The sequence below is a fragment of the Ciconia boyciana genome, chromosome 2 (genome assembly GCF_034638445.1).
Source record: "Ciconia boyciana chromosome 2, ASM3463844v1, whole genome shotgun sequence".
NCBI lineage: Eukaryota > Metazoa > Chordata > Aves > Ciconiiformes > Ciconiidae > Ciconia > Ciconia boyciana.
In genome coordinates, this window is record NC_132935.1 from 128,998,248 (window position 1) to 129,014,453 (window position 16,206).

The following is a 16,206-nucleotide window of genomic DNA, read 5'->3' on the forward strand; positions in this document are numbered from 1 at the left end:
TCTTCATCACCAGTATATGGCAGAAGGGCCCCATACAGCTTGAGGCTGTATCTCGTGAGTGTGCAGGCTCACATACTTTCTTCTGCTTTCTCTCATTTTAACTGTATCTATTCTGAGTCTAAACAACTCAGCTGTTGTTATTTTCTGGATATGTTCTATATGTGTGCGCGCGTTTATATTGTATATTCTAAAAAAAAACATATCTGGAGACAAATAGGGAAATTATATGAAAAGCATAATCAAAATTACTTTTCCAGGTGCCTGCACAAGTTACAAGTCACCCATATTAATTCATTTGTAATTTATTTTTAGTTAAACTTCCCCAAAACATTACAAAACTATTTTTCCCCAGTACAATCATTGTATTGTTTTTAATTACATGTATTTCTTCAAATTTTTTAAAGACAGCTATTTATATCACTGAAGTACAGATCAGTAAAATAAAACCTCCAGAGCGGAAAGGTCTCTGTGATCGTGATATATTTCTGTGAAGGGTATTTCGAGCATTAATTATACAAAACAGAAAAATATTGCATAAACAAATAGGAATGGCTTTGCTGACCCCTGGGTTACGTGAACACTTCTACTGGGAATTAGAAGCTTCTTTGCCTCTTTATTTTAGACAGATTAAATGGTTCGACAATTTCCTCATTCTTAATGTTGCATATAACTGAAGTGAATTAAATAGACACTGTAGTTAAAAATAAGGAGTAACAATGATAAGGATCATGATCCAGTAGATGTGTTATATGCTGAAGCCATATGTCAGCCAAAATCACTTTTGAAATCAGGATTCCCATTAAAAAGCACTTGGCTTGAAATGGCTGGGCTGGGCAGAAGGTGAAGTAAAAGCAAGTAGCTCTGCCAACCTAAAAATACAGTCTAGTGTTAGTTTTGCTTGTTGAAAGAAATGTTTCAGTTTGAGTTATTTTAAACATTTAAGAGAATTTAACCTAGCAGAAGTAAATATTCAAGCAGTCTTTGAAAAAGGAGTGCAAAAAGTCAGTTTTATTAAGTTTTCAATGCTTTAGAGCCCAGATTGCTTTTTCACAGAATCACAGAGTCATATAGGTTGGAAAAGACCTTTAAGATCATCGAGTCCAACCGTAAACCTAACACTACCAAGACCACCACTATACCATGTCCCTAAGCACCTCATCCAAACGTCTTTTAAATACCTCCAGGGATGGCGACTCAACCTCTTCCCTGGGCAGCCTGTTCCAATGCTTGATAACCCCTTCAGTGAAGTAAAATTTCCTCATATCCAGTCTAAACCTCCCCTGGCAACTGGAGGCCATTTCCTCTCGTCCTATCACTAGCTACCTGGGGGAAGAGACCGACCCCCACCTCTCTACAACCTCCTTTCAGGTAGTTGTAGAGAGCGATAAGGTCTCCCCTCAGCCTCCTTTTCTCCAGGCTAAACAACCCCAGTTCCCTCAGCCGCTCCTCATAAGACTTGTGCTCTAGACCCTTCACCAGCTTCGTTGCCCTTCTTTGGTCACGTTTTCATTTTTTTCATTTAAAAAGGCATATTAAGAAAATTGGTACAAACTTGCTTTGTTTGGGGTTAGCCTGCATTGTTCAGGAAGAAAGGGCCAAAAAAATTTGTCCACTACTGGTTGGGAAAAACTCACACCGCGTGCAGTCCCTGTGGTTCCTGTGTATATTCCAGTGCGACTGTGGTAAAACACCCTCTTTGTAATGCTCAGATCTGGATTTTTTCCCCCAAGTTTGGAGAACAATGCATGCATTGCTATGTCTGGCCAAAGCGTTGGCAAGGATGTGATGATTTCTCCTCTTCTTTTTTTCAGCGCCAGTGCTAAGGCTGCCCCACTGAACATTAACAAAGTCTCCAACAGCTTACTGAATTTTGGCCGAAAGCTCATTGCTCCAGCTATGGCTTCAGGCGGGGCTGGGGGTCCTCCTGCTGGGGGGAGCAGCTTCCCTCCCCCTGCAATGCCCATCAGAAGCACAGTGGAAACCCCCCAGCACCACCACCAGCACCAGCACCAGCACCACCAGGCCCAGCAGCAGAGGATGATGAAGTCTGAAAGCATGCCAGTTCAGCTGGGCAAAGGTAAAGGTGACACGAATGGGCATGCCACGACAGAAGGAAGCTTTGTTGTACACCTTCAGGACTGAAGAAAGTCCTTTTATTGATTTTATATCGATGGGTACATATTTGGAGGAAACAGAAAAAATAGAATTTTGTTAAGCAGGATGCCTATGCTAAGTACAACGGCACGTTTGCAATGTAATACAGAATTAGATGTTATCTCAAGAATGTACTAATACTATAGGAAGTTTTGAACCTTTAAAAAAATATTAACCAGAAATTACATCAGACATACCAACAGACTACACTGTTACCATAAACATTAGCCAATTCATTTTTCAGTCTTTTAAATGCAACATATTTTTAACTGTAAGACTCATTTCCTGCAGGTTTTTTCAGATTATTGGCACAAATCCCATGCATAACAATATTAGCTAAATAGGAGTGAAGGAAGTTAGATCAATTACAGAGTCATTCTTAATAAATGAAAACTTATTCCCTTTAGAATGTGTGGAGCTTATTTGAGAAGTTATTTGAACAATAACATGTATTTGCCTTTTAATAATTTGTGATGGCCCTCTGCACTTTCTCTGTTTAGTAGATACTACTTTTTCTTGAGCCTTTTTTTTATATTTCTTGAGGACAATTTATGCAAACAACGAAGTCACAAGCTGAGCTTTGGTAGTTGTTTCCTATATTCTGCCAGCTTCAAGGCGTGTTACTGCTTTTCATCTTCAAACAGCCTATGGCAGTAGGTTCTTTGCAAGGAGTAAGTAGAGTGATACTTTATCTGCTGCTTCTAGCAACTCATCCTAGGTAATGGTTATAAATTTCAGGGCTGGTGCTGGTTGCCCTGAACCATTACATAGGATTGCATTATATTTTTCACCAGATTTGAAAGTGTAAGAGAAGGGAAATAACACTTTGTAGCTGAAGTTGGTGTTCTTTCTCTTTCCTGTGGCAACTGTATGGTCCAAAGTTAGTCCTTTCATGACGCATCACATCCCCAGCAGACACTGAGGGAGCAGAATTGAAAGTTACAACTGTTCTCTTGAAGCAGAGAGATACAGGCACTTCTGTAAGGGCCACTGCAGCTGCTTCGCAAAATCCAGATACGCAGCTTCTCTTGGAGTCCTAGAGTAATCTCAGAAATTGCTCCAGCAAGGGTTTTACAGTGCAAACATGAAACTGAAACACAGTGAATCCTTGATGCAAATCCTGTTCATGACAATGGAAGTAAAATAAGGTGTGGAACGAAATTATTTTCACCATTTTGGAGAGGGTCTTTTGTTTGCTTTTTTAAAAAAGTTTTCCATAGTTCCCTTATCACATGATTCTTTTTTTTACCTTTTGGGTGGAAAAGCGGTCCTCGGGTGTTTATTTTCTTTTCCCTGCTTAATATGAAAAAATTGTAAAATTTGAAGCAACTTCTATAGGTGGAGTCACTTGTAGCTTAATCTTGATCTAGCTGGTCAAGGACGACCCTGTTTGCACTTGTATGTGCTAACTAACATGTTGCAGCATCCAGAAATGCACCTGACACTTTCCATACAAGAATCAGAATTAAAAATTGTGATGTTTGGTCGTTGTCATGTACAAGCTGTGCACATATTTCTGTATCAACAGGAATATGGAGATTTGGTAAAGTTATCAAGAAATTATGCAAATTTATGATGTAGGGCACAAAGAATTTTCATGGTAAGAGGAAATAAAACCTACTGCAACGGTCCAGTACTTGCAGCTTCCTCTCACCCTATTCTGTCTACCCATATCTGGTACAAAACTTATAGAAGTAATTTAAAGGCAACAAAATGTAAATATACAACATCAGTTGAGATGACAGTGAGTTTTGTTTTACATATTAGTGCCATGCTTGTTGTTCCAGACCTGTACGGTTATCAGTATATTGCCTGTAGCTGGATAGAAATTTTAAATGACAGCAGCTAACTACATTTGCAAGTGCCATATTTTTAAAGAGAAACCCAAAATGGCAAAGGAAATATAAAGTCTCTTAGAGGCTACCCAGTGAATTCTCTCTGAAGTAAGTTTAAATGTAGGAATAGCTTAGCAAAAAAAAAAATCCCTATTTGCAATGACACTGTGGCGGAGACAGGCTAAAAAGACCCTTTTGGAGCATGATGCAGATACCTTTGTAAACAACTCAGCACCATCTCCATTACACCTTAAAAGTGAGAATAAGTCTTCAGTTCTGTGCAGAGGGACAGCATCACTACCTCAAGACAGTGCTGTACAGCCTCTCCAGTGAATGAGGGCAGTCCCCACAGCTCTGAGAAGTTGCGGGTACTTCTATCCCAGGCATTAAGATTTAGGATTTAGGATAATATATGCATACCCTGAGAAGCTCTCATTCCACTCCTGTTTGTGCTGAACTTTTTACATGCCTTTTTACCTTCTGCGCTGGCTTTTTTCAAGCTCTGGATTCTCCTGTAGCTTTTGAGTATCTAAAAGCTATTTGGCGTGGTTTGTAACTATAAGGGTCCCAAGTTACTGACTAGCTGTCACTAAGTGTCCTATGTTCCTGTTCTTCACTGTGTTTTTAGCTCTCCTCAACCTTCTGGAGTTTGGTTATTTAGCTGAGGTAGGCAGAGGCACGGATTTAGGATTTAAATTGATAGACATTTGCACTTCCACTTGATCTAACACTCACAGATGCTCAGTTGGACAGTATAACAGACCGAAGTGCTGTAAATCTGACAGGCATCAAGTCATAAAAGAAATTATCCATTTTTCTCATATTGTATTAGTTCTGTCAGGTTTTGAATGCTCAAGTAGTGCTGATAATTTAAATTAGTATGTAGAGAGTTATAAGTTTGAAGAGATTAAATTAACTGCCTCATCTACTTTTTTATTAAGTGTGAAGAAGTCCTTAGTAACAAAATACCTTGCAGGACTGGCAAAATAATCCTATCCCAGCTTTAACAGCTCTGTTTAGACAGTTACCACTCACAGACCAGCAGCACTGAGAGGTGTCATTTGTGCTGCCACCTCCAGGGGTAGCTTGTGCTGTACTCTAGATGAGGGGTGGTTGGTTTACATCACTGATAGGAATTATTTCTCACTCCATAGTCTGGGTTGAAGTCTTGCTGAATTTCTTCAAGAAAAGACGCATATAATTTAGATAATGTAAATGGAAAAACAGCAGACTAATATTAAAAGAAACCATAATTGCAAGCCCGTAACTCCAGATGAGTCTTCAACATTACAAATCACAGTTGAATGAAGTATCCAGACACCTAATTGGAAATTCAGTTTCTCCTAATAATATATTAATCCCATCCAGCCTGTCCTCAGTGCAGAAGAAGATTGGGTATCATTACTGATTACTTATGCAAGGTAGCCTGCTAATAGAAAAGGGATTAAAATATTCTCTTGATCCTACACAATGAAGGAATTCATTGGCACAAAGGTTGAATTCAAATCTTGACTTCATTGGATTGTCAGTCGAGTTTGTTGTCTTGAAAGACAGAAATATTGATAACGAAAAAAATATGGAAAAAAAGCAGAATTGGTGCCCTTTGCGTTCCACTGGATTCTTGAGCATTCAGAAACCTGGATACTCTTTGATTACCAAATGGCAGTGTGTTGCCAGAAAAAAAGCATTTATCTTTCAATTCTTCCCTCATAGTGCCAGAGACACAGTTTTCTTTCTAGGTCTTTTCCCGCTGAAGCCCAAAAGGCTTTTGATTTGAATGTCGCTTTATCACAAGGACATGTTAGAGGACCAGTTTGAAGATGAAGTTCTGCCAAAACTGTGATCAGCTATTTGAAGAGTTTCCAGACGACTGTTTGTTTTTATGAGTTGATACTTCTGCAGTATTTGTTGTAACACGAACGGAATTTCCACAGTCACCGAATATGCCCTAAAGAAATGATCTCCATATTTAGAATTATTTATGAACTGTGTCTAGAAAATGAGTACGCTTTTTCAGAAGGAAAAAGAAGTTGTCCTTACTGATAGCAGAACTGAATGAAACGTAAAGTGATAAAACACTGACTAACCCATGCTTTTTTTTCCTTTTTAAAAAAACGTATAAATATATGTATTCCTGGGTAATTATGAAATTTTATTGACAGTAAGAATACGATGCTCCCAAACTAGCAGAATGACACTGTCAGTGTAAAGTACCAGAAACAAAATGGGTTTGATTGTTTGTTTGTTTTAGTTTAGATTTTGCTATAAATCGCTCTCTTAAAAAAGCACCGCTTTTTTGCCCATGTGCGGCATAGAACGCACCGACTACTACAACTCCCCCTTTCTCTTTGCACTCTCTCACGCCGCTCTCTTACGACGGCGTTTGCGTTCAAAGCAGGGTGGTCCAGCTAAACCCCCCCCGAGCTGCCGCTCCTCGCTTCGGCGAATTGCATTTGTTGGGGAGAGCCTTCTAACGCTGTTGTTTGTTCGGCAGGCGAGGCGGGCGCGGGCGCGGGCGGCGATGCTGGGCTGCCGGGCCCCGGGCAGCACCCCCCTGCCCTCCCAGGTACGGCTGCTGCCGCCCCAGCGGGGCCCGCTGTGCCCGCAGCGGCACCCCCGCGGGTCTTTCCATGCGCGGCATCTCCACTCACCGCCATTGTCCATCCACCGAGTGGCACTGTTGTGCAGCGAGAGAAAAGCGGCTTCCCTGGCGTCGCTCCCTGCCTGTGCTGTGTGCGGCCCTTCGGCTGCTGGACGCCAGCGTCCGTCGGCGTTACAAACGCGTGTTTGCCTTGTCCGCTGTAGTCCATTTCACCCTTTGTCACGTTGGGCGGTTCGACCGTCGATGTCTCTTTTAGTTGCGTGATTCCCTGGTGCTGTATTTGAGGCAGGTATTTTGAGGTGAACATCCGCTTCAATGCTCTTGACTAAAGAGGGGCTTACCTGCCTCAGCCTGAAATAACAAGCGTATGGATTTGTGCGATGAGATGGTTTGAATAAGTTTTAAAAGTGCTGGAAGCCTTTGTTCCAATTTCAGTGTAGGAGAAAAAGGGAAACTAATTTATCTGAGGTGTAAAAGTTTTATAAAACTCGTATCATTCTTTTTGCAAATTTTAATACTCTACGTCCTGACTGTGGCAAATACAGAGTAATAGATGAGCAGATCTGAGTGGTTTTGAATTATAGATCGTGCCTTACTTCTGTTCTTCTTGGTATCTTTGTCCTTGCTCTCCTTATCACTGTGAAAGCTATTCTTTTCCTCTGTAGGAGCGAGCCATCATTTTTGTATGCCTTTTGTGCATGTTTTCTCTGGCTTTTCCTGTATTTTAGTAGAGGCCTCCAAAGTTCATGATTATCTCCCCTATAACTTAACTCAAACTTAGCGCAGCTTGCTTTTCTTTCATCAAAAGTCTTCTCCGCTCCTTTCATCATCATCTTTTACTTCATTATAAATCCCTATTATAGATCGCATTACATTTAAACTTTCCTTCTTCTTTTCAAGACACTTCACCTCTCTGCCCTCTGCCCTGCCAGCAATACCAACAGTTCAGTCCCTTTTCCCACTACCACATCCGTGTCTTTTCCAAAGGGTTTTGAGGCAGAGCATTTGTGACCCTGGGGACAGCCCCAGTATCGTTAGCGACAGGCAAGTAGCGAGCCAGTTAGAAGCAGCACACGGAGGTAACGCTGCTCCTTTTTGCCTCAGAAGGGGATGTGTTTTTAGTGCATGAAATCCTGTGCATCATTACTGTGAACTATTTATGCATTTCGGTGTGCACATATATATTTTTGAGACATCCTACGCAGTAATGTGTTCTGACTACTGCTTACGTCAGGGATCCTTAGCTATTTGTTCTGTGTGCCTCATAAGCATTTATTTGATTTCCATGCTTGTGGTTTCTTCAGCCTGTTTCATATAGGCTTTAGGACCTTCTGGTATACGCTTACATGGTCAGAGATTAGATTTCTCTAATTTTTAAGGAGGCATAATGTATTTATCTGAGATTGATAGAACAAGCAGAGGAAAATGAAAGTTTTGATTCAGTGATGTTCTCAGGTTGCCAATTAAGCTGCTAAAGAAGAAGGAGATGAGTTTGGTTAGTTATTAACTGTAGTTTATTGCATCACTTTATACATTTTGATTGTACATGGAGGGTAAGAGTTCTGGGGTTTGGGGGGGTGTTGCTTTTTTTCCTGATGAATTAGAAAATTAGAACTCTCTCGAATGACCTTCTTGTTGAGCTGTTGAGTGAGGAGAACGTGCCATACTGCTTGTGAAGAAAAATGCAGAATCAGTGAGACACACAACAGAGAAGATACAAATGGCATTTTGTGTAATCCTCCTGAGAGCCTGAAATCTCTGCATTGGTGCGACAGTGTTATTTCCAAAGTTACGTGAGGGTTGTTAATGCCTCAGAAATCGGTGCACACATAATACATCCGAAAGACTTCGAAAGCATCATGGTGACTTCAGTTAACTGTTCTTGCAGCAGCTCCGCTAAACTTCTGCGTTAGGAAAATGATAGGTGGCTTTTTTGTTACATTAGGGAAAACATGTATGATTGGTGTGACTTGTCTTTCAGCTTTCTTGTTTACAGTTGTAAAAATGATGACTCCTCTGGAAATTGGAAAAGCCTATTACAATCCAAGAACTCTGCTTTATGACTTGCAACACACTGCAATTATTCATAAGTGCTATTCTTTCTGTCTTGCTTAATTCTTAATCACATCCCCAAATAATCTATGTCACATAGCCACTGTTCACAGGGTTGGAGTCAGAGTTTTTAGTGTTTCCTGATGATGATTTTCTCTGATTTGGTTATTCATGCAGAAGGATTAGGTGCATCCTAAGCTTTCTTCTTACCTGGGTATAAAACATACAGAAATAGTATTTTTATCACTTCTGTTTTACTGCATCTGTATCTTAGTTTCGTTACATCTTGTATTGCTTTTATTTTTCATTTTCATTTTCATTATATTTTATGGTCCATAAGAACCAGATTAGTCAAAGCTCTTCATGTTATTTGAGCAAATTCCCTTTTAGGACAGTTGTATTGTTCCATTCACCAAATCCCAGCTATACATATTTCTTCTCTTGTTTGGTTATGCAAGTAGTTGCATATTCCATTCCTCTAAACTGTGATCCATCTTTTGAAGTGTAGCTGTTTAGTAAGCAAAGCAGTGGCCATAAGGATAGTTCTCTGTCTTCTCAATTTCCTATTATATTTTGGACCTTTTTTTCCTTAGAGCTGAAAGACAGAATATAGAAAAAAATTATTTTTCCATCATTTTACCAAGCTGTATTATTTCCTGTGCATGGGTTCCTCAAATATATTTAAAGGGTCCCTCTCTCTGCTTATTTGCAGGTGAAGTGGGTTAAGCACAGGCCATGCAGTGGAGGAGTCTGTGAAAAACATCCATTGCTCCTTGTTTAACTTTGGTTTTTTTAATCTTGATGCTATGTGGAAGATATCTTCTTATTACTAGGATGGGAAAGAGAGCCCATTTAGTATGATTCATACATAGTAAAATATTTTTTCATTGTACTTTGTCCACCAAATAGATTTTTTTTTTATGTTTAGCATTTATATTGGCTGCTCTGGCTTAGCCGTGTGAATTTCTTTTATAAATGCTTTATTTGCTAAACTATGTAATTTCATCTGTTCCAAAACTATTTTTAAGTTTTACCTACTGTAAAACCATACTTCCGTTGTAAATTGCCACTATGAAATGCATTAAAAGTCTCCTTACATAAAGGCAACTGTAAGGATAATGGTGTTGCCAAGTGACACAATTTTATCCTAAAATTAGAAATCTTCTAAAAATTTCCTTGTGACTGAATCATTTCTGCTGTTTGCCATGCAGTATTTTCTCCTTTTCCATTTCTAGAATTATTTACAGAATTGGAGATTCATGTTCACCTAATTAATGCGTATCCCATTTCTCTTTAAAATGTGAAGGCAACAGTTAAGTGAGATCTTACAGCCTCCATCTCCTGCACTTTAAGAAAGCTGTTCAGACTAAGTGGTAGGTGATAAGTGACTAGAGGAGGGCTGGGAAGAAGCAGAAAAATGCAGTTGAATGAAGTTGGAGGGAAGGGAAGAATATGCAAAGGAAAAAGCTGGAACAAGGAAGTCGCAGAAGCAGAAAAGGCAACGTGGAAGGGTCTGAAGAAGAGGAGGAAGCAGACAGAGGAAGGTCCACAGGAGTATGAGAAGCAGGACATAAAATGTTGGAGGGTCATGGGAGAGAAGAGCAAAATCAGGCAGGAGAGAATAAAGGAGAAGGTGGGAGGCAGTTTATATGCCACTTTTCTTCCAGAAAACGTTGAGAATATTAAACCCAGATCCTTTCTTGGGTTTTCTCCTTTTTGGTCTGTTTTGTCACACGTGGTGTTTTATTCTTTGCTAGTTCCATCTCTTTGCATTTAACAGTCTTCTTGCTAAGATGACGTTTTAAATAGATCTATATTTATTCCCTTAAGAAAATGTGAATTGCTGGTTTCATGTGGCTGCGGCTCTGCAATATACGCCGCGTAGGTCAAACACTGCAGAGAACTTGGCTCGGGCTTTGTCTCCACCCGGCAGGTGGCCAAGCATGGCACCGCTGACTTCCACACCACTTCGAGGACAGTTACCATTCTAGATCTTAAATGACTGAATTAAATTAAGATGTTTCTGTATGAGTAGGTTTTACTAGTTGCTTCCTTTTGTTTAAAATGTTTGATTACAACAGAGCTGGTCTCCTTTTGTATCTAAATCTGAATTTCTTTCTGTGTTTTCTGCAGCCTTTTCTGCCTCTATTTTCTTTCATTTCTTTGTCTTTTAGTTTTCTTTTATTTCTCTAGAAACCTGTAGCATGGGGGAAGACTGCAGTGCATAATGAAGGACAGGCTAACCCATTCCGGAAAAGGAGTTAGTTTTGTATTTTCAGAATTGATAGTGCATCCACAATGACAAAACACTAAATACATTGTAAGGTCTGTGCAATAATATGTGGCATATCTGGGAGTAAAACTGGCGTAGAGGGTGGGAGCAGCTCAGAGCAAAGAAGGATGAACCACCAGCATCTGCAAGGGAGGTGGTTTTGAATTCGATCACAACCTTGCAAAGGAGATGAAGCTGCACCTGCAACATCTGAATGATTTAGTTTCAGAGGATCATTCTTGATGCTATAGATGGTAGCATGAAAAGCACACCAAAAACAAAGGAAAGGGAAAAGGGAGAACATAAACAGACTCATCAGAATAGCTGACAAAACAAGAAAAGGGAAGGATTCTAGAACTTTAGCTTTAAGTGCTATTTTACTTTTCAGAATGGAAGATTCTAGAATGCATCTTGTTACGCTGGGTTGACTTCCTCATAAACTTAACTGAAAGGTTTTTTAAAACTAGCATCTGTCCTAATGCAACATTTTCTTAAAGTTAGTGAAAACTGACATGAATTGGTTTTTCTTCTGGAGCTATTAAAAATAAAATTTTAAGTGAGGTATTTCAGAACGCTTTGTGGGCCTCAACTGGAACAAATGGTCCTTGCCAAAGACTGCCTGACTGCATACAGTGTCATGGTGAAACAGCCCAGGCATCTACCCGGATGTCTTTGCTAAGACAGTGGACAACACTAGATTCTTTTGAAAAGCTGCATGAAATATCAATAAGTAAATATTGAGTAGACTTCATCGAAATGTCTGTTAGGTGGAGATGGCCTTAAAATTTGAAGCATGAGAACTTACATTCTTTCCCAAACTTAGCTTACTTTTTCCTGTTGTAAGTCTAGGTGTTGTCATCTAGATGTTCAATGCCCAAATCGTTCTTGGAATCTGACATTCTTGTTCTTAGCTTTCTTTGCCAAGTTTTATAGTTTATTTGTTGAGAGAAAAAGGATTTCCTTTGCAGTGTTGATGACATCAGATTTTTTTTTGTTATGAGGTGGTACTTTTGCTCATTATGCCGCACAGGGAAGAGAAGGTCCTCAGTCTATGGATATAATAGAGTACGAATACTGAGATGGGGGGGGAGAGAGAGAGAGAGAGATTGTTTAGCAGATATATATACACACACTATATATAGTGTGTTTGTATATATATCTATATATACACTAAGATTTTGTGTTTTTCTCTCATACAAAAATTAAGTTCCATGTCTATCAGAGTAGTCCTTCAATCTCACAGTGCATGCTGACACACTTCAACATTTCATTCTGTGTTGAGCTATCTGTGAGTCTCAGTGAATGTCAATTAAAACAAGGAGATATTTACAGGGAAAAGAAAGTGCCCGTTGATTAATTCTTTTGTTACTTTATACTTGCTTTACAGGCCAAAGTTCAAAAAACATCAGCTCATCCCCAAGCATAGAGAGCTTGTCTGGAGGACGTGAATTTACAGGATCTCCACCACTGTCTGCATCAAAAAAGGATTCCTTTTTCAGTACAATCTCCCGCTCCCGTTCCCAAAGCAAAACTATGAGCAGAAAAGAATCGGTGAGTTCTTTAACTTTTTAAGCTCTTTTAATGTCACACTGCATTACTTGTCAGAGCCAATCATTTCTCCCATTCATTAAGCACTTGCACTTGAAAATGTTTCCCAAAGCACACAGTAACGGCAAAAGCAGAAATAAGCTGTTTCAACTGTTTCTGTTGAGTAACATCTCCATTATGGCTTCTATCCCATAATCCTACCTGAAATGAAACTGTGAAAGTGCCTGTTGCCTCTGAGAAGGAGGAGAGAAGTCCTGTAAGTTTATTTGCTTCCTTAGACTTTTGGTGTAATCCTGACGTTAATAAACAGTTCAGTGGGGAGCACGAATGCTCAGCAGATCCAAAAATGCCCATCTGTTGTCCCTGAAATTCCTTAATACATCAGAGGTTTCCCAGTGTCTGTAGCATCTGTAGTCTGCAGTCACAGTTCTATTTCTTGCACAGCCCTGACCTTCCATTTGGCCACAAGAAACTATTATTTAAACAGATTGTTTTCATCCAAGAAAATCAGCTCTTATCATGGGTGTGTTCTAAAGAAATTCTCATCCCATCACAGATATTTTAGGAGCACTACTTTGGTAAACCTCATATGCCATGGAGCAGGAGGATTCTTCTTTATTTTATGTACACGTTTCCCATTGTCTTTCTGCTGATTAGTACCCAGCTACGTAGTAGATGGAAAAAGTTGTATTTTTTGTAAGGTGAGGGCATAGTGGTTTTCTCCATTCCATTTTCACAGATGTATGCTCATATAACTTCCTATTGATTTCAATAAATAGGAATTGTAATAGCAATATTTCTATATTACAGCATTCTTCAGGTGTTCAGAGGTAAATAGTGTGCAGAAGTTTAATCAGAACATCTCAGCATTTTTCTGTTTAAACAGCAGAATCTTTAAGTCACATCATATTTTAAATTTAATATTTAAAATGTTCTAATGAAATGCACAACTTTGTTCAGTTTTTGTTCACTGAAAGAGAGGGTTTAAGTCTTGTTCCACATGCTTTAATGTTGCCTAAAGAAAAGCTGTGTTTTGTGGTTAGTCAACAAGAAGCTATAATTTTGGTTTGTGTCCATTTAAGACATTGAATTGAATTTAAAGCGAAAACAACTTAGTGTCTCTCTGCTTGTCCTCATGAGCTGAAGAAAAATAAATATACCAATATTGAACTTTTCTTTTTATGTAGTTTAGCAAGGTCTAAATCCAGCTTTCGTTTGCAACTATTGTCCAGGCCAGAACTTGGGTTTTTTGCACTAGTGGAGTTTAAGAATAATTCCTCCTTAGTTCTCTTATTGGAGAAATAGAAGAATTTCCCATTATAATATTCATACTCAATTGGAACCATTAACAATTAACATGCTTTTCAGGTAAATAATTTCCCAAATTTGTCATATTTTATTAATGTTTTTTTCAAGGATTTTGGACAAAAAAGTAATAATTGGAACAGATTTGTATTGATATATACTTTATATTGTAGCGTTTTATGATTAAGCAGCTAGAAAAGGTTTTAGGCTACCAAAGTCTATTTCCTTACATTCAGTTTTTGACTGACCTTTAATAGAGGGAAAAGGAATTTGTAGCAGCTCCAAGAGGAAAAGGTTTGTTTAAATCTGTTCTCTATTGCTCAAGACGATGTTTGGGTTTTATTTTCCTGTAAATTTCATGATACCTGGTTTTCCATGTAGAGAAGAAACCCCCAAAGAGTTCATCCTGAGGCCCCAAAATAGTTGCATCAGAATACTCCAGTCTCGTAGTCGTTTAACTTACAGCTGTTTTCTGGAGGCAAAAGATGACTTGAAAACATAATGGGTTCACATCTTTGTTTTATTTCTAAAACTGAACTGGTCTACATTTTTACATTTGTCTCTAATACAGATTATGTTGTTAAGTAATGAGGAAATTACCTTTGTTGGAACATGGCCATGCATCAATCACTTTATAAAAAGATGCTTTTAAAATCATTCTTAGTGTAATGGATGAAAGAGAATCCATTTCCCCTTCATCTTTGTACTTCTAATTAATGCTCTTCTCAAGCAAAGCAGAAAAGGAATACATACATAAAAATACGTCCTTCAACATGGAGTTTAAAAAAGTTACTTTCACAGACCAGAGGACATTACTGTAACATTGTCATGGGATGAACAGGAATGTCGTCATCACAGGTTACACCTGGAGTACTGTGTCCAGTTCTGGACTCCCCAGTGCAAGAGAGACATGGACATACTGGAGAGAGTCCAGCAAAGGGCCACAAAGGTGATGAAGGGACTGTGGCACCTCTCCTGTGAGGAAGGGCTGAGAGAGCTGGGACTGTTCAGCTTGGAGAAGAGAAGGCTCAGGAGGATCTCATCAATGTGTATAAATACCTGAAGGGTGGGTGCAAAGAGGACAGAGCCAGGCTCCTTTCAGTGGTGCCCAGTGACAGGACCAGCGGCAATGGGCACGAACTGAAACACAGGAGGCTCCATCTGAACATCAGGAAACGCTTCTTCACTGTGAGAGTGACAGCACTGGTGCAGGTTGCCCAAGGAGGTTGTGGAGTCTCCATCCTTGGAGCTATTCAAAAGCCAGGACATGGTCCTGGGCAGCCTGCTCTAGGTGGCCCTGCTTGAGCAGGGGGTTGGACAAGATGACCTTCAGTGGTCCCTTCCAACCTCAACCATTCTGTGATTCTGTGACAGGATAAACCGGAATGCAACTTGTCTAAATTCTTTCTTTCCTAAAGCCGGTCCAACATGTTGGATGTTGTCTGGGAGAGTTGTGATCAAAATTGATACTTAACTTGATTCATTGCCTCCAGGAATAGGATGTCTCCATCTTTCATATTAAAGACTTCTTCAGGTAGTAACATTTACATTATATTTAGTCTTCTAGATCTTTTTTCCCTCTCAAATGCAAAGATCAATCTAATGACTTTTTTACTGCTATTGTCAGAAACAGATGTCCTCTGTTTTATTTAGTTAAGGAAGTGAATCTACAGCCTCGGGGCTGAATGCACAATATCAGATCATGTTTTGGCGACCCATGGCAACCTGTTTTTCATGTTACTGTTGAGTGGCACTCAGCTGTATGTTAAGGTGAGACCCACTAAATGTGTTTTGCAAGTCTGTTTTGTGCTCAGCAGTGCGATGGTTCCCTACCTCTTTATACAGTTTACAGCGTTCTGACAGGAATAATTTAGGTTGCAGTTTCTGGAGCTGTCTTCCCATAAACAAGAACAGGAACATTTTAATATATAATGCACTCCAGTGCACGTTATCTTCTGGCTGGGTCAGTCTTGCTAGAATGAAGTCCTAGAAAATTTCCTCTCATAGCCTGCCTACTGCCCTCTCCTTTTGAGCAGAGTTGGGAAATTTGGTGCATTTGTGGTCCGTTTATTTCTCATTATGTTTCATTTACGTCTCCAGCAACCGTTAAGGACAGTCTACCCCTCTTTTTGGCAAATAGCAAAGCTGCTTAGACCTTGATTCTGGCAAATATGGTTGGCTGGTCTCAGTTTCTGGCAGAATATTCTGTAAATTGCTTTCAGCCATAGAGATGTGCCACAGAGGGAACTTTGAGTCAAACAATATAAACATTTTTAAAATTTTCATTTAAAAAACGCAGGACAAAGATGTTTTTGACTGAAAAGAAAGTTTTGATTTTGAGAAACTGTGTATTTTAATAAGTAAATTTCTACATAAAAGGTTTCAAGTTAAGAAAACTCAAATTATCCATTTGGAAAATATGTTAGTTAAAAAATTCC

General features: G+C 39.3%; 1 protein-coding gene across 5 annotated transcripts in view; it reads left to right on the plus strand.

Annotated features, from left to right (window-relative positions):
- TBC1D5 (TBC1 domain family member 5) overlaps positions 1–16,206 on the plus strand; it is a 330,026-nt gene that overhangs the window by 271,555 nt on the left and 42,265 nt on the right. For all 5 annotated transcript variants that reach the window (XM_072854018.1, XM_072854017.1, XM_072854022.1 and 2 more), the window contains 2 exons: positions 1,812–2,077; positions 12,303–12,466. In XM_072854018.1, the coding sequence (XP_072710119.1) occupies positions 1,812–2,077; positions 12,303–12,466 (430 nt within the window). The remainder of the gene's footprint in view (positions 1–1,811; positions 2,078–12,302; positions 12,467–16,206) is intronic.